Genomic DNA, 25115 nt, shown 5'->3' with positions numbered 1-25115 from the left:
CAAAACATTCAAAGATTTCCACCACCGTAATTGTTTTTCCCCTTGTTGACTGCTCAATTCTTGAATGAAGGAGCCATTTATTTTAATAACTGTAGATGACTTTACTAAGAAGCCTTTTCAAGCTCCAGGTCCTGAATAGTATAAAATCACATTCTTACAAAGCATATTAAGCACGGTTTTACAATTATCTGTTTCACAGATCCTCTGACATCTAGCAAGTCATACTGATTTTCTGACAGTAGTCATTCATTTGTCACATATTTATTATGCAAATAGTAAGTCAGGCCATGTACTAGGTCAAGGATACTGCATGAAGTGATCACAGTCACCTTAAGGGGACATGTAAATTTCAGCAATGAGAAAAGAATATTAGAAAAATGTATGAGATGTTTTAGGAGCAGAACAAATACCCAACTCTGCCTGAGACTGATTTTTTTCCCTGAAAAAAAAAATGCACCCAATATTTCCATTGAAAGCTTAAAACTCTTTCTTAGTCATTATCATTCTTCTGGGTAGCCTTCATCAATAACATAACACCCAACCTGATAAAAAACAAACAAACAAACAAACAAAAACCCATACCTTGTGGCTTTGGACTTGCAGCTGAGTGTTTCGTGGGTGTTTTTCCATTTATTCCCTGAGCCTCTTCATTAGATACATTCTGATCAACCAGTGGGGTCGTGCTTCTTTTCAAACAAGGTGGAACTATAGTGATCTTTGGACAGGTACTGCTGCCTGGAAGAGTTCAAAAAGAAAGGACAGGTAAATAGAGAGGTAGAGGGCAGCTATGTCCCATGAGTTAAATGTCCCATGAAACAAAAACAATCACAGATAGAAGACTAAGCAAAGCAGTACATTTCCCATGTGTGCTGGCCTTGACAGAATTTCTTGGGAAAGATTTCATTCCATGTGCTTGAGAAACCTTGTAATGCATACTGACAGAGATCACCACGCACGCGCGCATGCACACATGCACACCCCCGCCCTCTCTCCCTCCTTTCCTTGTAGGGCCACAGAAAGGGCAGAATGCAGCTGCTACAGGGGAAGGCGAGGACTGGAGGGCCCCAGCACTCATCTGTTGCAAGCGTTCCTTTCCAGCGGCCAGTCACCAGTCATCGAGTGACTAGAGTGACTCGAAAGAACAAAGCAGGAAAGCACCGACACGACAGCTGACCTAAAGACTCCAGAAGAATGGTTCAGTGAGAAACGAACAAATACACACACACTCCTCTCACTCATGAGTGTACTCAGACTCCACATCTACATATATAAGCTAATACCCACATTAAAAAAAAGGATTATACAGATTATACTGTCATATCTATAACTCAGAACTCTAAAATGTTAAGAGACTGAAATACATCGTAAGACATAGATGTAGGAAAATAGATCAATTTTTGTTCGATTCCTGATATAAGAAGTTAACTGTTGAATTTCAGAGACTTTTTAAGAAATCATATGCCACTGTTTTCTCTTTATACTACTTGTATTAAATTTCCCTTTCTTCTGGTTGACCCAGTGATATTAACAACAGAGTGGACCCTGATTAGGAGAAAATAAAATTTCTACCAGGAATATTATGATGACTAAATAAAGTATTCCATTTAAGAAACTATCACTGTTTAAAAAACAGAGTTTCATTTTTATAGAATCCAAATATCTAGAGAACTGTGAGATCAAAAGCCTTAATTATTCAAAACAAATGCTAATAAAATCCAATCAACTTTTTACTGAGTAAAAAAAATTCTATTTTGATTATTAAAAAGTACTAATTAAAAACTGCACACACTGCTTTATTTTCTGTGTTTTCCTTGAAATTTACCTTGGTAAAACAAATTTTAAAAGATATTAACCATTCTGAGTATTGTCGACAAGTTCGAGAGATCCAGTGCTACAACCAAGTAAATGGGTTTTCATCAGACACCCTTCTGCTAAAATGGGCTGCCAGCTGGATTAAGCACCGTTTAGCCAAACAGAACAGAGGCTTTGAATGCAAGATTTATAGATTTGACAGTATATTATGACAAATGCAAACAGAAGAAATAAAAGCTCAAATCTTTAAAGGTGTGATCCTATCTGCCTTTTTAGAAAAACCATGTGAAGCAGGCAAAATCTAACTAAATAACCTGTAGCATGGTATCTAACCACTCAGTCTTTTAAGAGCATTAGGATGTTTGTTCCACAGTGATCCCAAGGATGGCTTCCGGGTCCTAAAGGCCACCAGCTGGGGTCTGGAAGTATGGCCTCGGGACAGAAACAGTGAAAAGCCAGAGCTTAGCTCCAAGTCAGAGGCAGAAACTATAATGTGATTGTAAAATGAGGCACTGAAAGCAAGAATGTGACTTATAGCAACAAAACTATAAAAAGGAGGCAGCTAATGGGTTAAATGAGAAAACAGATTATACTGGATCTTTGAAAAATAAATCACATTACATATTAAAAGATGAAACCACTTTAATAATTAGCCTATTTAGATACAAAAGATGTCTTGAATAAGTAACTTGAAATTAAAAACTAGGCCCTTTATTTCTGGATAGCAAACTTTCAGGATATGATGGGTTTTATGCAAGTGTCATAGTTATTAGAGAGTTCTCCCATGAATGTGCCAAAAGGCCTGCAGTAAGAAATCAACCACATATCCACTTTCTTATAAATCCATTAAAGTCACGTTTACAATTTTTTTTGTCAGTGCAATAAATCTACAACTAGAAACTTGATTTTAGATCATTGCTTAACACCAGTCTGCAAACTTTAGCCACTATCACAAAGTATGAAAATATGGTAAAAGAGACAGAAAACACATTTTGAAAGGGTTAAGGGAAAAAAAAAGCAATGACAAATAGGCAACAGAGACCATTTGTAGCTGCAAAGCCAAAAATATATTTTTTAAAGATTTTATTTATTTATGGGGGGGGGCATGAGAGCCAGAGCGGGGTGAGGGGCAGAGGGAGAAGCAGATTCCCTGCTGCGCAGGGAGCCAGATGTGGGACTCCATCCCGGGACTTTGGGATCACGACCTGAGTGGAAGGCAGACTGACTGAACCACCCAGGAGCTCCAAAGCCAAAAATATTTACTATCTGGCCTTTTACATGAAAAGTTTGCTGGCCACTGCTCTAGGTCAAACACATCATGGTAAAGAAATGTGCCATAAAAAAAAGGACCATTTCATTAAATACTTCATCTTCTGACATATTGGAATAGCAAAACAAAGTAAAACTTTTTTTTTTTTTTTGAGTGTTTATGATTAACTTGGCCTACTCACATTTGGAGACAGTTCTTGTTTGGGTGCCAACTGCATAACAGGGAACTGAAACCAAAACTGTAATCAGATGGTCCATCCATTCAAGAAATTTAATATTAACTTTTAGATTCCAACTTACCAAGAAGAGTGACTAAACAGTTAATCTTGGGCCCAGATACAAGTACAGTTATATTATGTTAGTGTGAGGGAAGGGGTCCTATTTAAATAAAGTCTCTTCCTGAGGACTGATAATGTTTTCAGCCATGGTCCTACCCATTTTGCATTCCTCTGCATTTGGGTTACTGATTTATGCTTGTTGGGTCGCATCTCCTGTAAGAAATGTCTAGATATATGCTAACTGCAAAAAGCCTCAGACATTTTCAATTCATCAATCCAGCCTCATCTTTGACTTCAGCTAGAGAGGTTGCCACTATGCTTCACTTTTATTTATAGGTCTTCTTTTGTATCACTTGTGAGTGGCAGATAATCCATCTTAATGGTTAGGGTGACTTTGTCTCCTATTTGCAAAACTTTGTGTTGAGCTATTATTTTATTTTGCGAAATCATTCTCAAATAGCTCTTTCACACTCTTTGGCCATCCATTCCAAAACAAAGTCCACTCAGTTCTCTGATTCTACAGGCCTGCTCTCTTGCCATAGTATCCATTCCCCCAGATCACATCTTTCTGGCCTTGCTATGGCCATGTCTATCCTGCCTCAACCATTCATGACATCTCTTCCAACTGCACCAAGTCTCTAGTCCATAAAAGCTCAATGGACTCCCCTCCTTGGGACAAGAGGGTCTCTTAGATTTAAGAAGTAAGAAGTAGTGTTCTAGGGAAGACAAACTTTTTAGGACTACATTGTCCAGAGTAAAGAGATACCTTAAAAACAAACAAACAAACAAAAAACCCACAACTTATTTTTTTACGGAAGATTTTTTACTTGAGAGAGTGCGCAAGCGTGAATATGCATTGGGGGAGGGGCAAAGGGAGAGAATCTTTAAGCAGACTCCCCACTGAGCGCAGAGCCTGATGTAGGGCTCTATCTCACAACCCCTGAGGTGACCTGGGTGGAAACCAAGAGTTGGATGTTAAACCAACTGAGCCACCCAGGCATGATCCGCACCACCCCCAAAACTTCCTTTGAAATATTTTTAGATTTATAGGGAGCTGCATTCAGGTTCCTAAAATTAGCATCTTATACAACCATGGTACATTTATCAAAACTAAGAATTTAATATTGATACAATACTAAACCACAGATTTAGTTCAGATTTCATCAATTTTTCCACTAACATCCCTTTTCTGTTATAGGATCCAATCTAAAATATCACATTGCATTTAGTTCTCATTGTCTCCTTATTGCACCCCAACCTGAGAGAGTTACTCGGTCTTTGCTTGTTTTGTATGATGTTGACACTTTTAAAGAGTCACGGTCAGGTATTTTGTAGACTGTCCCTCAAATTGAGTTTCTCTAATGTTGTCCCATGATTAAATTGGGTTTATGGGCTTGAGGGTAGGACATCATAGAGACAATGTGCCCATCTCACTGTATTACATCACTGTGTATTATCAATGTGATTATCACATGTGATATTAACTTTGGTCCCTGGGTAAGGTGGTATCCGCCAGGCTTCTCCACTAAAAATATTAAAAGACATTTTCAACAATGTTTTCTTATCATCCCTTCAAAAACTCCCCACTTGTCCTATAAATTCAAATAAGGGTCATATCTCCCATGTGTTAACTAAAATGCCTAGATTAAGAGATCAACTAGTTCTTTTTTTAAATAAACCCATTAAAGTTATAAACTCATGGTTTACAACCCTTTTGCAAAGGGGAACAAATCCATAGCCAGGAAATTTATCTTAGAATACTATTCGTTTTCCAAACTTCTAGAGCTCCATAATAACTTTTCCAGAAAAATAAGCAAACCATAAAGGATCTTAGAAAAGAATATATGATTAATAGTTTAAGAAATTTTCTTGGACCTAGGAATTCTACTTCTAGGAATGTACAGAAAGAATCCTGTGTGTGTAAAAGTATATGTACATGTACAAAAGTATACGAATAGTCGATGCAACTTTATGGAACATATGAACCATTGTTAAAAACAGAAAAACATAAGATTGGGACGATCTCCAAGACATTATTAAATAAAAGACAAAAAAAGCTATAGAAAAATATGTACAGTAGGACCCCCTTTAAAAAAGGAAGATGCATACAAATGTGCATAAATGCATTAGAAAGGGATGTCAGTAACAGGGCAAACTTAACTGGGGGAGTTGGGCGTAGGGGGAGAGGATGAATTGGAACTTTGTTTTGCTGTCTACATAGCTGTATCATTTAAATCTTTTCTAATGAAAATGTGCTTTGAAATTACTTATTTTTTAAAATTATTTATTTATTTTTTAAAAGATTTTTTTGACAGAGAGAGAGAGACACAGCGAGAGAGGGAACACCAGCAGGGGGAGCGGCAGAGGGAGAAGCAGGCTTCCCGCCAAGCAGGGAGCCCGATGTGGGGCTCGATCCCAGGACCCTGGGACCATGACCTGAGCCGAAGGCAGACACTTAACGACTGAGCCACCCAGGTGCTCCTGAAATTACTTATGTAAAAGAGAAAATCTATGAAAGTCATAGGTGTATTAAAGATTTAAAAAACGTATCCTTTATGTCTGCACACCTATGTAGACAGCAGCATTATTCACAATAACTAAAACATGGAAGCAACCCAACTATCCATTAACAGATGAAGAGATAAACAAAATGTGGCATATACATGCAACAGAATATTATTCAGCCTTAAAAGGGAAGGAAATCCTGATACATGCTACAACATGGATGACCATGAGACCGTTATGCTACGTGAAATAAACCAGTTAAAAAACACAAATACTATTTGATTCCACTTATACCAGCTATGTAGAGTAGTCAAAATCAGACAGAAAGTAGCACGGTGGTTGCCAGGGGCTGAGGAGATAGAAGAATGTAAAGTTACTGTTTAATGAGTACAGTGTTTCAGTTTACAAGACGAAGGGTTCTATGAATGGATGGTGGTCATGGTATCACAACAATGCCAATGTACTTAATGCCAATGAACTATACACTTATAATAGTTAAGATGGCAAATTTTATGTATTTTTAAAAATAAGTGAAAAGCTTTTAATTTAAAGGGGCACCTAGGAACCTTCCTACACTGTTGGTGGGAATGCAAGCTGGTACAGCCACTCTGGAAAACAGTATGGAGCTTCCTCAAAAAGTTGAAAATAGGGCTACCCTATGACCCAGCAACTGCACTACTGGGTATTTACCCCAAAGATACAAATGTAGTGATCCAAAGGGGCACCTGCACCCCAATGTTTATAGCAGCAATGTCCACAATAGCCAAACTATGGCAAGAGCCCAGATGTCCATCAACAGATGAATGGATAAAGGAGGTGTGGTATATATACACAATGGAATATTACTCAGCTATCAAAAGAATGAAATCTTGCCATTTGCAACAATGTGGATGGAACTAGAGGGTATTATGCTAAGCGAAATAAGTCAATCAGATAAAGACAATTATCATATGATCTCATTCATATGTGGAATTTAAGAAACAAAACAGAGGAGCATAGGAAAGGGCGGGAAAAATAAAACAAGACTAAATCAGAGAGGGAGACAAACCATAAGAAACTTCTTTTTTTTTAAAGATTTTATTTATTTGACAGAGAGAGAGAGAGAATGTATGTGCATAAGCAGGAGGATCAGGAGAGGGAGAAGCATGCTCCCTGTTGATCCCAGAACCCTGGGATCATGACTTGAGCTGAAGGCAGATGCCTAACTGAGCCACCCAGGCACCCCAAGAAACTCTTAATCACAGGAAACAAACTGATGGTTGCTGGAGGGGAAGGGGGTGGGGGATGGGGTAATTGGGTGATGGACATTAAGGAGGGCACATGATATAATGAGCACTGGGTGTTATAGAAGACTGATGAATCACTGAACTCTACCTTTGAAACTAATAATATACTATATGTTAATTAATTGAATTTAAACAAAAAAATTTGGAGAGAACATTTCTTAACATAAAATGGATTTGATGATCTTTTATTTTTTTTATTTTTTTAAAGATTTTATTTATTTATTTGAGAGAGAGAATGAGAGAGAGCACGAGAGGGAAGAGGGTCAGAGGGAGAAGCAGACTCCCTGCTGAGCAGGGAGCCCGATGTGGGACTCGATCCTGGGACTCCAGGATCATGACCTAAGCCGAAGGCAGTCGCTTAACCAACTGAGCCACCCAGGCGCCCCTGATGATCTTTTAGATGTAAATATATTTTCAATAATTTTTTCAAAACTGGTAGTCTATAAAAACTGGTTAAAAGATATGATTAAATAAAGTAAAATATTGAAAAACTATTGAATAAAACTATATCTATTGAAAATTAATTTTATATTTAAAAAATGTTCCTGCAAAAAAAATTAATAAATAAAGGGGCACCTAGGTGGCTCAGTTGGTTGAGCATTGGACTCTTAATCTCAGCTCAGGTTGGGAGTTCAAGCCCCGTACTTTAAAATGAATAAATAAAATAAAATAAAATAAAAAATAAAAAGCATATCACTTGCTTAACGAAGAAAAGGTCAAGAAATATTAATACATTCAAGTTACCTAGCATTTCCTCTAGTATGTCTAGGAGCTATCTCACACTCAACATACCCAAATCTGACACCACTGTCCCTCAACATTGACTCCAAACCACTGTCTTTACAGTCTTCTCCATCTCGGCTAATGGCAGCTTCACCTATGCTTAGGCCAAAAAGCTTGGAAACAACCTCAAGTCCTCTTTTTCTCTCACACTCTACATCCTATCCATCAAGAATTTCTGCCAACTCCACCATCTACCACCACCACTCCATTCCTATTATTCTGGCCTAAATAACCATAAACTTTAACTGGATTAGAGCAAGACATTCCAACCTGGTCTCCCTGCTCCTACCTTTTCCCCACTCCGTACAGTCCACATTTTCAAACAGGACCAGAGAGACATCCCTTTAAAAAAAAAAACAAATCAGATCATGTCACTGCTGTGCTAAAATTTTCCACTGGTTCTATATTTCACTCAGAGTAAAAATTCACCTCCTTAAAAGGGCTGACAGGCTGTACATGATCTGGTCTTTGTCCTCTTACCACTGACCTCATTGCTAGTATCACCCCCGTTGTTCACTGTATGACAGTCACACTGGTTCCTTGCTGTCCTTCAAACAGGCCAAGTACACCTTTGGTCTAGCATTCTCCGCTGGAACGCTCTTCCCCCAGGTAATTGCTGGCTAATTGCTTTGTCTTCTTGACAGCTTAGTTCAAATTTTATCTTGTCAATATGGACTATTCTTATTAGCTGTATAGTTAATTTTTTTCCATAGCACTTACCACCTTCTAAAAACTACATTATTGAGGAAGGCAGTTTAGTATAGCAGCATAGGAAGACCCCTAACTCACCTCCCATAAGCAACAAATTTATAGCTACCTATGACATAAATCCCGCTGAAAAAGACCTGAAAACTAACTGAACAGCTCCTCTGTAACAAGCAACTATAAGGCCCCATCAATATGGGTAGGAGAGGCAGAGAGGGTTTCACCAAAAACCTTACCCTTGCCGTGGCAACCCACAGTTAGGAAGGATGTCACAAATATGGAGTTTCTACTTGTGGAGCAAGGTGATGTGCCTCCCATGAGGCACCCTGACCCTTGTAACCTATACCAGAGAGATGAGAACCCTCAAAATAGCTGGTTTTGAAAACCAACAAGGCATACATTCAGAAGAATATAGGGCTGTAGGAAACACAGATTCCACTCTTAAAGCATCTGACTGTAGACTCATTCACCCTGGGACCCAGCACAAAAGCACCTAGACCTTTTGTGAAATGAGATTCATTTGCTAATCTTAGAGTACCTGCCAAAAGGTTGTTAGGACTCTCTCTAGGGAGAGAGACCCTGATAGGTGCCATTTTTGCACTCCTCTCTACCCTGCTAGTGTAGGTAGGTACACCCCTCACAGGGATGTCCCTTGAGCACCTAGTTCTGGTGCCAGGGAAGACTGTGTTTCTGGTCCCAGCAGGTTTGAAACATTGGAGTGACAGTTCTTGATGGATTACCACCCGCAGAACACTGCAGAAACAGCAGACCAAAACACAATCCCACTCTTGTTTGAAACAGGACTATTTACTCATCCTAGAACTGCAGATGGAAGGACACACTTTAGGATTACTACATATTTAAAGGCCACAGACATGCTCTCAGGGAATGTAGGCCAGGGGACACTACCTTTGTGCCCTCCCTTGGCCTGGCTACAGCTCACCTGTTCCTCCCAGAAATGAGCTTATACACTGTTCTGGAGCCCCAGTCTTTCCAACTGTCACTAAGGGGACACTTGCACATTGCCTGGTCTGGAGGCCAGCAGGGTTTACAACTGTGGTCCCACCAGACTATATGTATTTGTGTATCTTAAAAGCTCCTGCCTGAGAGTTAAGCTTCCAATTAGCCTAAAGCTAAGGGCTGACTGAGATCCCACCTGCTGGAAGACTCCAAGGGCTAGCCACTCCCTCAACAACTGGGGCCAATCAGGAATAAATCACATTGCTTAGACAATTACAAAGGTTCGAGAGATAACAAAGGGCAAGGTTAGCAATAAGGTTCATCATCTACACAAGGCCACTCATCCAAAGCTGAGAGAGATAGCTGTTTCACCTAGTACACACAGAAATGAAAAGAGAGTCAAGCAAAATAGGAAGACAGAGGAATATGTTCCAAATGAAAGAACAAGATACACCCCTCCTCCAAAAAACACTTAATAAAACAGATGAGTGATTTATCTGATACAGAGTTCAAAGTAATGACTATGAAGATGCTCACTGAACTCAGGAGAGGAATGAATAAACACACTAGAACTTCAAAAAGGAGTTAGAAATTTAAGTAGCAAACAGAAGTTACAGAGCTGCAGAGTACAATAACTAAACTGAAAAATACAGTAGAGAGGTTCAACAGCAAAGTAGATGAAACAAAACAAAGTGTCAGTGATCTGGAAGAGCAGTGAAACTCACCCCAACAGAGCAGCAAAAAGAAAAGAACTTTAAAAAGTGAAGGTAGCTTAAGAAACTTCTGGGACAACAGATTAACATTCTCATCATAGAAATTCCAGAGGAAAGAGAAAGGGTCAGAAAACTCACCTGAAGAAATAATGGCTGAAAACTTCCCTAATCTGGGGAAGAAAACAGACATCTAGATCTAGAAAGCACAAAGAATTCCCCAAAAATGAGCCCAAAGAGACACACACCAAGACACATTATAATTATAATGTCAAAAGTTAAAGAATCTTAAAAACAGTAAGAGAAAAAATAACTTCTTATGTATACGGGAACACCCATTAAGACTATTAGCAGATTTCTCAGCAGATATTTTACAGGCCAGAAGGGAGTGGCATGTTATATTCAAAGTGCTGAAGGGAAAAACCTTCCAAACAGGAAAACACTATCCAGCAAGGTTATCACTCAGGTTTGAAGGACAGATAGTTTTTCAGACAAACAAAAGCTAACAGAGTTCACCACCACTAAACTGGCCCTATGGAAAATGTTAAAGGGACTTCTTTAAGCTGAAAAGAAAGCGCACTAATTAGTAAGAAAAAAAAAAACAGTAAAAACCTCACTGGTACAGGTAAATTTATGGTAACGGTAATGGATTAATCACTTATAACACTAGTGCAAAAATTTAGAAGGCAAAAGTAGTAAAAAAAAAAAAAAGGTAATAGTAACTATAATAATTAGTTAAGGGAAGGGTGCCTGGGTGGCACAGTCAGACTGAGCATCTGACTCTTGGTTTTGGGGCAGGTCGTGATCTCAGGGTTGTGAGACCGAGCCCCACATCCAGCTCTGTACTCGTGGAGTTTGCTTGAGATTCTTTCTCCCTCTCCCTTCCCCTCCCACTTGTGCGCTCTCTCTTTCTAAAATAAATAAATAAATCTTAAAAAAAAAGAATTAGTTAAGGGATACATAAAATAAAAAGATGTAAAATGGGACTTTAAAAATATAACCATGGAGGGTGGGAGTAAAAATGTGAAGTTTTAGAATGCGTTCACAAACCTAACTTCCTACTGACTTAAAATAGACTATTTTATACACACACACACACACACACACACACACACACAGGCTGTTATATGTGAGCCTCATGGTAACCACAAAGCCAAAACCTGTAGTAGATACACAAAAGATAATGAAAAACAAATCTAAGCATAATATTATAAAGTCATAAAACCAAAAGGAAAGAAAGCAAAAAAAGAAGAAACGGAGGAACTACAATGCTGCCAGAAAACAATGAACAAAATGGATATAGGTGCATACCTACCAATAATTAGGTTCAATGTAAATGGACTAAGTTCCATGGCTGAATGGATTAAAAATACAAGACCCATATATATAGTGCCTACAAGAGATTCACTTCAGATGTAAGGACACAGAGAGTGAAAGTGAAGGAATGGAAAAAGACATTCCATGTAAGTGTAAACCAAAAGAAAGCTGGATAACTATACTTACAGCAGACAAAACAGACTTTAAAATAAGGATTGTAAAAAAGACAAAGATGGATATTACATAACAATAAAGGGTTCAATCCAGCAAGAGGATATAATACCTGTAAACATCCCTGCACTCAACACAGGAGCACCTAAATATATAAAACAAATATTAGCAGACATAAAGGGAGAAATCGACAGCAAAACAATAGCAGTAGGGACTTTAACACCCCACTTAACTCAATGAATAGATCATTCAGACAGAAAATCAATAAGGAAACATCAGCCTTATACAGCACATTAGACCGGATGGTCTTAACAGATATATACAGAATATTCCATCCAAAACAGAATATACATTCTTTCCAAGTGCACATGAAACATCTCCGGGATAGATCACATGTTAAACCACAAAACAACTCTCAATAAATTTAAGAACACTGAAATCAAACATCTTTTCCAACTGTAATAGCATGAAACAAGAAATCAATTAAAAGAGGAAAACTGGAAAAAATCACAAATATGTGGAGATTAAGCAACATGATAATAAACAACCAATGGGTCAACAAAGAACTCAAAGAAGGAATAAAAAAAATACCATGAGACAAATGTAAATGGAAATATAACATACCCAAATCAAGGGGATACAGCATATGCAGTTCTAAGAGAGGTTATAGTGATACAGGTCTACCTCAAGAAACAGGAAATATTTCAAATAAACAATCTAACTTTGAACCTAAAGGCACCAGAAAAAGAAAAACATGTAAATTCCTAAGTTAGAAGGAAGGGAATAATAAAGATCAGAATGAAAAGAAATGAAATACAAACAAAAATAAAAACAATGAAACTAAGAGCTGTATCTAAGAAACAAAATTGACAAACCTTTAGTTAGACTAAGAAAGAGAGGGCTCAAATAAATGAAACCAGAAATGAAAGAGAAGTTATAACTGATACCAAAGAAGTACATAAGAGACTACTATGAACAATTATACACCCAAAATGGTACAACCTAGAAGAAATGAATAAATTCCAAAAAAATATACAATCTTCTAAGACTGAATGATGAAGAAATGGAAATTCTGAATAGGCCAATCACTAGTAGGCAGATTGAATCAGTAATAAAAAAAACTCCCAACAAACAAAAGTTCAGGACAAGACAGTGTCAGTGGTGAATTCTATCAAACATTCAAATAAGACTTACTACCTATTCCTCTCACACTCTTTAAAAAAACAAAACAAAACAAAACAAAAACAAGAGGAAACATTCCCAAACTCATTATGAGGCCAGCATAACCCTGACACCAAAACCAGGCAATGACAATACACACATACAAAATTACCGGCCAATATCCCTGATGAACATAGATGCAAAAATCCCCAACAAAAATATTAGCAAACTGAATTCAACAATACATTAAAAGGATCATACACTATGATCAAGTGGGATTTATCCAGGGATGCAAGGATGGTTCAACATTTGCAAACCAATGTGATATATTAATAGATGAAGAAAAATCATTTGACAAAATTCAACATCTATTTATGATAAAAGCTGTCAACAAAGTGGGTATAGATGGAATGTGTCTCAATATAATAAAGGCTGTATATGACAAATCTACAGCTGTCTCATACTCAGTGGAGAAAAGCTAAAAGCTTTTAAGATAGGTACAAGACACAGATGCCTACTCTTGCCAGTTTTATTCAGCATGGTATTGGAAGTCCTAGCCAGAGCAATTAGGCAGGATAAAGAAATAAGATATCCAAATTGGAAAGGAAGAAGAAAACTTACTGGAAACAACATGATTTTATATATACCAAACCCTGAAGGCTTCCAAAAAACTGTTAAGAATAAACAAGTTAATACACAAAAATCTGTTACATTTTTAAACAGTAACATCAAACTATCAGAAAGAGAGATTAAGAAAACAATCCCATTTACAACTGGGTCAGAAAGAACAAAACAGTAATAAACTTAACCAAGGGGGGGGTCAAAGACTTGTTCACTGAAAACTATAAGGCACTGATGAAAGAAATAGAAAAAGATGCCAATAAATGGAAAGTTATTCTATGTTCATGGATTAAAAAATTAATAGTTAAAATGTCCATCTATCCAAAATAATCTACAGATTCAATGCAATTCCTATCAAAATTTCCACTGGTACTTCTCACAGAATAAGAAAAATCAATCCTAAAATTTGTATGGAACCAAAAGAGATCCTGAAGAGTCAAAGCCATCCTAAAAAAGAAGAACAAAGATGGCAGGAAGCATCCCATTCCCTGATTTCAAACTATATTACAAAGCTATAGGAATCACAACAGCATGGTACTGGCATAAAAACAAGACACACAGATCAATGGAACAGAATGGAGAGCCCAGAAATAAACTCATGTGTATACTGTCAATTTATTTACGACAAAGGAACCAAGAAGAATATACAAGGAGAAATGGACAGTCTCTTCAATAAATGGTGCTGGGAAAACCGGATAGCTACATGCAAAAGAATGAAACTTGACCACTTTCTTACACCATACACTAATATTAACTCAGAATGGATTAAAGACCTGAAACCATAAAACTCCTAAAAGAAAACCTAAGTGGTAAGCTCCTTAACATTGGTCTTGTTTTTGTTTTTTTGGGTTGGTTTTTTTTGGAGGGGGGGTATCTAACACCAAAGGCAATGGCAACAAAAGTAAAAACGAATAGGACTACATCAAACTAAAGGCTTCTGCACAGTGAAGAAAACCATCAATAAAAATTTAAAAAGCAAACTACTGAATGGGAGAAGATTTTTCAAGTCATATATCCAATTAGGGGTTATCATCAAAATACACAAAAACTATAACTCAACAACAACAAAAAAAACAATGCAATTTAAAAATGGGGAACAGACACATAAAAAGATGCTCAACATCACTCATCATCAGGGAATACAAATCAAAACCACAGTGAGATATCATGTCACATCTGTCATACTAGCTAGTATCAAAAGGACAAGAAACAAGTGCTGGCAAGTATGTGGAGAAAAATGAACCCTTATGCACTAAGGATGGAAATATAAATTTGTGCAGCACCTATGGAAAACAGTATGGAGGTTACTAAAAAATTAAAAATAGAACTACCATATGATCCAGCAATTCCAGCACCCAAAGAAAATGAATGTGCTAATTTGAAAAGATATACGTACCCTTATTTCACTGTAGGATTATTTATAATAGCCAAGACATGGAAACAACCGGAGTGTTCATCATTGGATAAATGGATAAAGAAAATGTGGTATACATCTATACAATGGAATACTAATTGTCATTTAAAAAAGTGAAATCTTGTCATTTGTGACAACACGGATGGACGTTGAAGGTAGTATTACGCTAAGTGAAATAAGTCAAAGACAAATACTGTATGACTTATCTGTGGAATCTAATAAACAAAACAACTGAACAAACAAAACTCATAGAGAACAGACTGATGGTTGCCAGAGGTGAAAGGGGTACAGTGGTGGACTAAAAGGGTGAAGAGATTCAAGACGTACAAGCTTCCAGCTCTAAAAAAAAGTCCTGGGATTGTAATGTCTACAGGCAATAATGTATTGCAAACTTAAAAGGTAAGAAAGTAAAATCTTAAAAGTTCTTATCACAAGAAAAAAAATTGTAATGTTGGTGAGGGATGGTAACTAGACTTACTGTGGTGATCATTTTGCAATGTATACAAATATTGAGTTATGTTGTACACCTGAAACTCACAGGTTGTATATCAATTATACGTCAATAAAATTAAATCAAAACATTTATTTATTGTCTGTGTCCCCTGGTTAGAATGTCAGCTCTGAGAAGGCAGGGACCTTTGTTCTGATGTATCCTAGGAACATCACCTGCCGCACAGTAGATGCTCAATAAATACTTTTGAACAAATGAACTCTAAAGACCTTAGGCAAGTTTCTCTTCATTTGCCTACCTTTTTAGTTTCTATTTCACGAGAGATGTTTTCTAAATTTCAACAGTAAGTAAGTAGATATATAGCTATTTGAGAGCCCAGTTCTAAATAAAATTTCAAACATTTCCATTCGTATCTAAATTTTAAAAGCCAAGGTCATTTCTACACAAATACTAAGTATCTAGGAAAAACCTTTTACCCGAGTAATCTTTCTCACAACCCTGCAGATTTCTAAACATCTGGAATTGTGTAACTATCCAGATGTCTTGATAAAAACAGCAAAAGCTAAAAATCCCAGCAACTGACTCAGATGTCTCCATCCATCATAATCTGTAATTTCATTTACATTTACTAGAGTCACTAACAGGCAATATAGGCTGCCAATGTTTCAGACCTCATGAGATGATGTTACCTAAAATTATAGAATTTTATACTGTCAGAGAAAGCAGATACCTTGAGGTCTTTGAAGTTCAAAAGCAGTATGAATTCAAAATAAGCCCTGAAGGTAGGTAACTGCAGGCAGTCAATATTTTTCAAGGCCCCATAGCTGGATGAGCACAAATAAAAAGTGTAAAAAGGCAACCGTTGACTACTGTATTTTTCTTAAATCAAATGCAACAACTGCATGAATGCAATGAGATCAAAGAAATGTACAACCTCTAAAGACACAAAGTTTTCAAAATAGAAATATTTATTTTATGTTCCTGAAATATGCTCCATAATTATTTACTGAATTTTTTTTTGCTATACATAAGGAATGAAAAAGATAACATTTCTGAAGAGTACTATTGTCTGCTCCCTTAAAAGTTAGAATTCCGTTAGATGAACTGAAACAAACCACACTAAGCTTGTCAAAATTCCAGTTTTGAGTAGGAGATCACAGGGGAGGCCCATGGCCATAGTGCCTGTTATGTTGCTAACTACATTTTATCACAATTTCAATGTTGGCGCTAGGAATCTGAATCTGTTTCCCCCTTTCAGTGTGACCATTTGTTAGGTCCCATGAATCCCTGCATAGACATGTTGAAAGTACCCATTCCACAATGACTTCTGTATTGGTGCTGGGACATGGTATGATCTTAAACACTGAACTTCCTCCAGCAGCCCCCTGCATGAGGAAGGGAGCTAGGGGTAGTTCTTCCACCCCTAAAACTGATGGAGGTTCACTTTTTGATTATATTCGACTAAGGATGTTGGTCAAGATTACAGAAAACTCTGGCTATTTAAAGCACAAAGATTATTCTGTCTGCAGCATTGACTAGAGCGGAAGGTGGCAGTAAACAGAAACCACAATTACATGTGTTTCTACTTGCAAAGGGCGGTTCTAGTTGACACCATCCAGAGTTAGAAGAGGCCCACAGCCTGCTGTGCTTTACCTGATCAACTGTTTTCAATTTACAGTAACACCCATTTCTTCGTTCCTTCTTTTTTAAAAATATTTTATTCCTTTATTTGAGAGAGAGCACAAGCAGGGGGAGAGGGAGAAGCAGACTCCCCACCGAGCAGGGAGCCCAATGCGGAACTCGATCCCAGGACCCTGGGACCATGACCTGAGCTGAAGGCAGACACTCAACTGACTGAGCCACCCAGGCGCCCCCTTTAGTTCCTTCTTCTTACTGCAAAGCGTAACCAGGTGGATTAAACTGGGCCCTAGATTCATCTAAGCACCCTGCATTCGCTGTGCCAGAACTTTGGCATACTGATTATTTCAAATAAAAATTACTTGAGACAGCTTGTGCAAGGACACTCAGATCCTCCTCTGTCTTCTTGAAAGCAGAAAATATATCTTCTGTGTGGAAGGCACCTCTCCCTGTACCAGGGGTAGAGATATATTTATTATGGAGAGAAGGAATGTAGAGCTGAGAGGCTGCATAACAACCCTGGTTACTTCTTACTAACCTACCACCTTAGCCCAACTTCTGTTTGGGAACTTCAATTAGTATGGAATTCTGAAGTTTTCTTTGTCCTGTCAATTCCTCACTATTGTCTCTTTGCCTAAAAAGTATAAAAAGTGCCTGCCTTGGTCATTCCTTTAGGTCTCAATTTTATTACCGGGCCTCCGTACACACATATAAAAGTGTGGCTTTTTCTCCTGTTAATCTGTCTCATGTAAATTTAATTCTTAGTCCAGCTAGAAAAACCTTGGACAGAGGAAAATTTCTCCCTCCCCTTGAATACTCAGTGCTATAGGATGTCAGGGTAGTGGATCAGGGAACCAGATCCTTTGTCTCTCTCCTCTGTCCAGCTTCCGCAGGCCCTCCTCGCCTGCCTCCTTCTCTGCCTGCCTTGCCTGTATTTGCCCTGACCACTGCCTAACTTGACTTACCAGCACTTGCTCATACTGGCTTTCTTTCTCAGCACCAGTCATGTGCTTCAGTGCCCCACCCCTCTGCTTCTTCCAGGGATGCCCAATAAACCATTTTGGATCAATTCAAGCCAAATAATGACTCTTTTGCAAATTAATACAATAATTAGTTTAAAAGTACATGGCCTGCTACAGAGAACAGTATTAGTAATGATAAAATGATGTGTGACATGTGCTGTGGAGAATTTACTGCAGATAATTTTAATCCCAGATGATTTAATCATTATCCTTCACCCTTTACCATGATTGTAAATATGTGTCCTGGACTCCATAAACCTTCTTCAATCTTCCTCCATTTGACATTAATCATAATTGCTATTTTGACAATGAATCTGAAAATTTGACAATGAATCTGACAATTTTCTGAAAAGCACATTGAAGTACTTATGACCACTTAAAGAAATTCGGTATCAAATTTTAACAGGTCTTTATGCCTCCAAAATACAAACTGTTCTGTCAGCAATGAAAATATCTAATGATCAATTGCAAAGAGATTAACAGAACCTATCAAGTTTCTACTTCATTTCATTCTTTGTTTTTTCTTTCCATCTCTACTTAAATGTACTGATAACTCCCTAATTAAAAGTGCCCCTGGACTCTGCTAACTACTGGGGACAGGACAAATAAACCATAATCCTTACCCTCATGTAACTCATGATTTAAAAGAGAAAAGAGATATGTACAATTCCATGGGTATCTGGAATGCTCAACTTCCCCCACTTCCCTCATCCCCCTGCTAACGGCACTGGTCTGAGCGCGGGCTAAACACATGTACCATGCCCATGGCAGAGGCAGAAGAGGAGAGAGGAGCGCTAAGACATCCTGAGGGCAGCACAGGGAGGGGACTGGCTGAAGAAGGCAAGAACAGAGAGCAGTAAAAGAGGATGCTTGCTGAGGTTCCTGGCTAATGTGACAAGGAAACAGTGCCTTTCATTTTAAGAAGGCAAGTGTTAAGTTTCAGAAGCCTGTGGGAGTGCCCAAATGAACAGTATGCCCTGATATTAAGTTCAGCCATTCCCAAACACTCCATCTGCCTCATTTTTCAAACTCATTGTTAGATTTTTCAAATATATTCCCTTTGATACCTTTAAAAAAATAGCATTTCGTTGCCTTTTAAGGGAGCAGGGCAGGCCTGTTTTTTCTGAGGCAGGGCCAACTGTACAGAAGCTCTGACTCATTTTTTGTTGTTTTTGATCTCAGTAATCGTGGGTTAAATCACTTAACCTTTTTTATATAAGAAGGACTAATTTCCTTCATCTTATTAATAGCAGTAGTAAATACCAGTCAAGTGATGAGGCTAGAGGGAAGAAAAAAGAGCAGTTATTGAGAGCCTGGAGAACATTTTTGGGTATTTGCCAGTTCCTTCAGTCCACTCAAGAGCCCAGGCAAAAAACCACAGCAACCTTCAAAGCACCTGCCATATGCCCTAGGGCAGCCTCTCCCAAAGTGTGTACTGGGAAGCTCTACTTTGACAACAGGATCTCTCATCCCCATCCCCCCATCCCCACCCCTGTCCACTCCATTGCCCACTACCCCCACCACGAACAACAATGATTCTGTGTGAAATACTAGTGACCTGCCAAATTTTACAGCTTTACCTTGTATTCCCATGATACCAGTGGGCATATTAGAGGCTACAAAAAGCCCTAAAGTAGAAAAACCTGTTTGACTTTGAACCCAGTATATCTCTAGGAAAATGTGCCATCATAACAAGTCAACACCCCATGGGGGCTAATGTGTCTTGGGACACATTTTGCGAAAAGTTGCCCTAGGATCCTTCCTGCCTTCTGACAGCTACAGCCTTGGCCATTCCCTCACACTTCCCCATCTCCATTACTGGCATCTGTTCCTGACTTCGCCATCATTTTGGCTGCCCTCATGACCTTGACTCAAATTGAGCTGAAACTCTAGCCTGCCCTCGGCTCTTGGAGGTGATGCTGCTGCCCCCAGCTTTGAAGCTGCTCAATATCATGACACAATATGTTGACCGCAAAAACAGCACTAGGGGCAGGCCCTGGATGTTTGAGTCCTGCAGTCTAAAACTGGAGTTTTAGAGCCCAGGTGAGATCACAATTCTGTAACTCTGTGAGTCCACTTTCTCTCCACCACTCTCCTCCTCTCACGGGCAAAATCCCACAGCCTAGCAGACTTGAAACTTAGCAAACACAGAAAAATCTCCAAAGGGACTTTTTCCCCCCCTCAAAGTGGTTATAAAATAGGATGTAAAGTATTACAATGATTAACCACGCAGAGAATAGCAATATGTAGAATACTGTGGACAGTTTTATTTCATTGAGAAAAGTATCCTAAGACCCCTGAATGTAAAAGCACATCATTTGCCTTTAATTCTGCTGAGTCACAAACAGATCCAAATGCTCCTTTGCTCTGCGACCTCCCTTGGGTTTAAATACCAAGATCAGGCAAAACAATGTGTTCGGTAGGAAGCTTGACTTCTTCCTGAAGACTTATAACCCATATACCAACAGGGAATTAGAATAGGCTTATGCTCCCTGGAAAAAACTAGTTTTCAAAATGGCCTTTTCTCAACTGATTTGTTCTCTAGACACCAAGAGGCATTTGGATAAATGCAGTACAATGCATAGCTTCAGACAGACAGACACTGATGCTGAGAGACATATCCTTCAGTAACATACGTTGTTTTCCTGTCACAAAAATATTAACAATCATAACTTGGGATTTCATAATGCTTTAAAACTTACACAGTATACAACAGATTTGCTACTGTTAACCATAGTAGTAATAAAACATAACTTGTTTATTCTGAGCCAAGTATGCAGAACGTGAGGCACTTTATATTCATTTCATTTGCTCCTTTCAAGAATCCAATGAAATAAAGTCAGGCAGGCATTGTGGTGTCCATTATGAAGGTGGTAAATGGAGGTGGTGGTAAGTGACTAGGCTAATGTTAGAGGTCACATCTACATAGAGTTTACCCTCTGGATAAGGACTCCAAGTTCATAATTCTTTGGGTTTCACTCAGAAGATCATCAAGTGATTACATCTGTTATATTCCAGCTATTTGCCTTGATCCTGTGCCTCCATTTCAACCAACACTGTGTAGCCAGGAGCTTCAAAAACTCCCACTTAAGACATAGAGGTTAAGAATGTGAATTTTGATTTGGGGTAACTAAACAGATCAAAACAGAGTTCCAGACTGCTCTGCCTCTTCCCTGCTTTGACCTCCTTCTCCCTTGCCCTTCAATTATTGAGATTTCTCATCTTCTTGCTCTGCTGAGGCCAAGAAGACCTCTCCATTATATACTCTCACACATTTTCTTTGAAGACCAGTGGGCATATCACTCAGGTTCCGTCCATGACAGTCCAGTCCTAGTCAGCGCGGGGCTGCACTGTGGTTCCTGCTACACTTGACTCAGACTCTGCAAGGAGAGGCCAGGAAAGACCTCATGAGGCACTTTCACATATATCGCACCACATTTCACCTTCAGCCTCGACAGAAGCATGTAGGACAGAGATCTCCATGTTCTAGTAAGGTTGGTAAATAGTGGTAAAGCCAAGAGTCACACCAGGGCTTTGGATTCCAAGGGCAGTGCTCTTTCTACCACAACTAGGGTCAGGCCTATGTGTGCTTTGCACTGCAAATGGACTCATGATCTGGAGTGCTATTTCCAGTATTTGCTCTGTTCTGCCAAAGACTCCACTCACCACATACAAGCATGATAGTGATCTTAAATCCAAATGAATTGAAATATTATTTTGAGAAACTAAACATACTCTTGAATCACTAACACCCTAGTTATTACAAAACCAAGTTTAGAAAATACTTTTTTAAGAGCATTATGCTAAGCGAAATAAGTCAGAGAAAGACAAATACCATGATTTCACTCATATGTGGAATTTAAGAAACAAAACTGATGAACATGGGGGAAGGGAAGGAAAAATAAGATAAAAATAGAGAGGGTGGCCAACCATAAAGAACTCTTTTAACTATAGGGAACTGGGGGTTGCTGGATGGGAGGTGGGGGGGGGATGGGCTAACTGGGTGATGGGCAATAAGGAGGGCACTTGATGTAATGAGCACTGGGTGTTATAGGCAAGTGATGAATCACTAAATTCTATCTTGAAACTAATAATACACTATCTGTTAACTAACATGAATTTAAATTTTTAAGAAAAAGAATTACTTTTTTAGAAATAAAGTCTTAGAATCTGCTCTAAGACATTAGGATAATAAATGTCCTCAGAGCAAATCAGATCTGTATTCACTTCGAGAATTCTACCAAACCCAGCAACTACAGCCTGCCACAGGCTTCAAAGAACTGACATGCATTTCCTCTCCATAGCTGGCGTATGTGCCACCTTTTTTCCCTACTGGAAGACTGGTTACATGGGTTGGATAGATAATAGAATAGATTGGATAGATAATAGAAAAAAGGTTAAAAGTTGCATGTATACATTAATTCAGTAAGTATGTACTTAGCACCTTGCAAGAGAGGGCACCAAAAAAGGATCAGTAAGTCCCAGTGGAGTGATCAGTGTTTAGGATCACTAAGATCCTCACCCTGCTCTCAAGTAGGAAGTTTAAAATGCCCCTGAATCAGGGGGCCAACAAGCTACAGCCCACAAGTCCCTCAGCGGGAAAATTAAAATATACCTGAACTCAAAGTCTGCAGTCCACAGCTCACAGAGCAAATCTGGTCCACCACTTATTTTTGTCAATAAAGTTTTACTGAAATACAGCCACACTCATTTTTTTTGTGTATGATGCTTTCTCACTAAACTGGCAGAAGTGAGTAGCTGTGACAGAAACCCTGTGTTCTGCAAAGCCTAAAATATGTATGATCTGGCCCTTTGCAGAAAAGGTTTGCAGACCTTGACCTAAATAATCAAGTAAAAAAACCCCACAGATTAGTGGTCTAAGTGCTATATAATAACACTATTATTACTATAGCACTATGTTATCACTGTAAATCCTCCAGAACCACTCTTGGTTGTCCCAGCTAGCAATGTGACTTCTTCAAGTAAAAACTTCTAGGTTTCAGGTAACTCGTTAATGGCATCACGGCACAATTGATCTAACATAGTTTATCTAGCACATCTGGGCTTACAGATGACTCTGGGGTAAACTAACAGTGTTAAACCGTATGATCTTTACTTTCTTATTGATCTAAATCCCACATGCCTACTATGCTATTAATTCAGTTGCCTTCCTAATATTTTTAGTAAAAATTATCTTCCCCAGCTATCTACTGCATGTGAACCACTAAGCCAAAAGGTCATGCTTTTGGTCAATAGTGCTCAACCATGAATCACCTGTGGAGCTTTAAAAATGAAAACTGCAATACCTGCGCTGAACCCCAAGTCAATGAGATCACAATCTCTAGGATGTGGGACCCAGGTATCTTTGTTTCGTTTTGTTTTGTTTTTTTAAAGATTTTATTTATTTATTTGAGAGAGAGAGAGAGAGAGAGAGCACAAGTGGAGGAGAGGGCCAGAGGGAGAAGATGACTGCCTGTTGATCAGGGAGCCTGACTTGGGGCTTGATCCCACGGCCCTGGGATCACGACCTGAGCCAAAGGCAGATGCTCAATCAACTGAGCCACCCAGGTGCCCCACAGTATATGTGTTTTAAAGTGATTGCAAGGTGCAGTCAAGATTGAGAACCACTATTTCTGGTGTTGTAACAGGCATAGATCAAATTAGTATTTGCAGTGGAAGCTATATGAAATGAATTTTTTAAATTTTTAGCTGTTAGGCTAAAGTTCCACCAAAATTATAAAGTGGAGATACCATGAAGATTTAGTGAAATTTTAATAGAAACGATTTAGGCTCACAGCATCAAGTGGCTATTTAAGCCACACCAAAAATTTAATCTCAAGAATGACGCCCTCTTTGCTATGTGGTAGTAAAGTAAGATTATGTGATTTTAGAATCTACTACTGAGGGGTGCCTGGGTGGCACAGTCAGTTGAGCATCTGACTCTTGGTTTCAGCTTGGGTTGTGATCTCGGGGCCATGGGATGGAGCCCCGTGATGGGTTCTGTGCTCAGCGTGGAGTCTGCTTGAGACTCTCTCTCCCTCTCCCTTTGCCCCTCCCCACCCTGTGCAAATGCATGTGCTCTAAAATAAATAAATCTTAAAAAAAAAAAAATTCACTACCACAAAAACCCAAAAATCTAGACATCCTCTGTGTATTTGAAAAGGTATCAGCTATAAGCCTTGAGAATCCAAAAGAGGGAGATTATTTCTGGCTGAGTATGGAAAGCTCTGCTATGAAAGGAGACTTCTAAAACAGTAAAATTAAATTTTATGGACTTCACGAACTCTGAAATAAAAACAGATGTAAGAAAAGAACTTGAAGGGCAAAAGAAAGTTGTTTTTTTCTAAGAGCTATAGCCAACTCATTTATTCAAGATGTCTGGTTTATAAATTAACCAGAATCTTGGCTTTTCCTCTTCCTTCTACCCACTGCCAAACTATTTTCCATTTATTCACAATAAATTTATCTGCAGATCCAGAAAGAAGAAGAAAATCAAACTGGCCAGTGTTGATTAAGGTTTGACAAGGATGTTGCTAAGACCAAAGAGAATTGTTAATTATCTTAATCATAAGCAACCAAACACTGACTACTGTTTCTCTTCACACACACACACACACACACACACACACACACACACACACACACACAGACACACACACAACCTTTTCATAACCAAATCCTTCCTGACTGCTTATTTTCATTAATTCAGTACCTGCTTTTCTGAACTTGATTTCTCTAAACCTGATTCCCAGCAGCTAAAACATTCCAGTCTAATACTCTTTATTTTTATTAACTAGTGTCTGCAAGCTTCTGCCTACTTCACTTTGCCTCCTTAAAATTATTGGCTGACTTCTACTTCTCAGCCCGCTGTCTTCCTACACTTTGTTTTGCAGTTATTGACACTGTTCATTCACTTTTCAAACCTAAATTTAGCTTCATAGCAATTATGGATAAAAATGAACTCTACCAGGGCGCCTGGGTGGCTCAGCCGGTTAAGCGTCTGCCTTCAGCT

At 38.6% G+C, this 25115-nt stretch overlaps 1 protein-coding gene across 3 annotated transcripts in view; it reads right to left on the bottom strand.

Moving 5' to 3' along the window:
- FGD4 (FYVE, RhoGEF and PH domain containing 4) overlaps positions 1-25115 on the bottom strand; it is a 148807-nt gene that overhangs the window by 58328 nt on the left and 65364 nt on the right. For all 3 annotated transcript variants that reach the window (XM_028113200.2, XM_028113202.1, XM_028113201.2), the window contains exon 2: positions 583-735. Coding sequence is in view for 2 of the 3 variants with exons in the window: in XM_028113202.1 (XP_027969003.1) it covers positions 583-735 (153 nt within the window). In the remaining variant the exon portion in view is untranslated. The remainder of the gene's footprint in view (positions 1-582; positions 736-25115) is intronic.

This window comes from Eumetopias jubatus, unplaced genomic scaffold, assembly GCF_037043125.1.
Source record: "Eumetopias jubatus isolate StellerSeaLion01/CBP00866 unplaced genomic scaffold, mEumJub1_p1.0 scaffold_8, whole genome shotgun sequence".
Classification (NCBI taxonomy): Eukaryota; Metazoa; Chordata; class Mammalia; order Carnivora; family Otariidae; genus Eumetopias; species Eumetopias jubatus.
The sequence above is the reverse complement of the archived record's forward strand: the minus strand, read 5'-3'. Positions and strand labels throughout refer to the sequence as shown.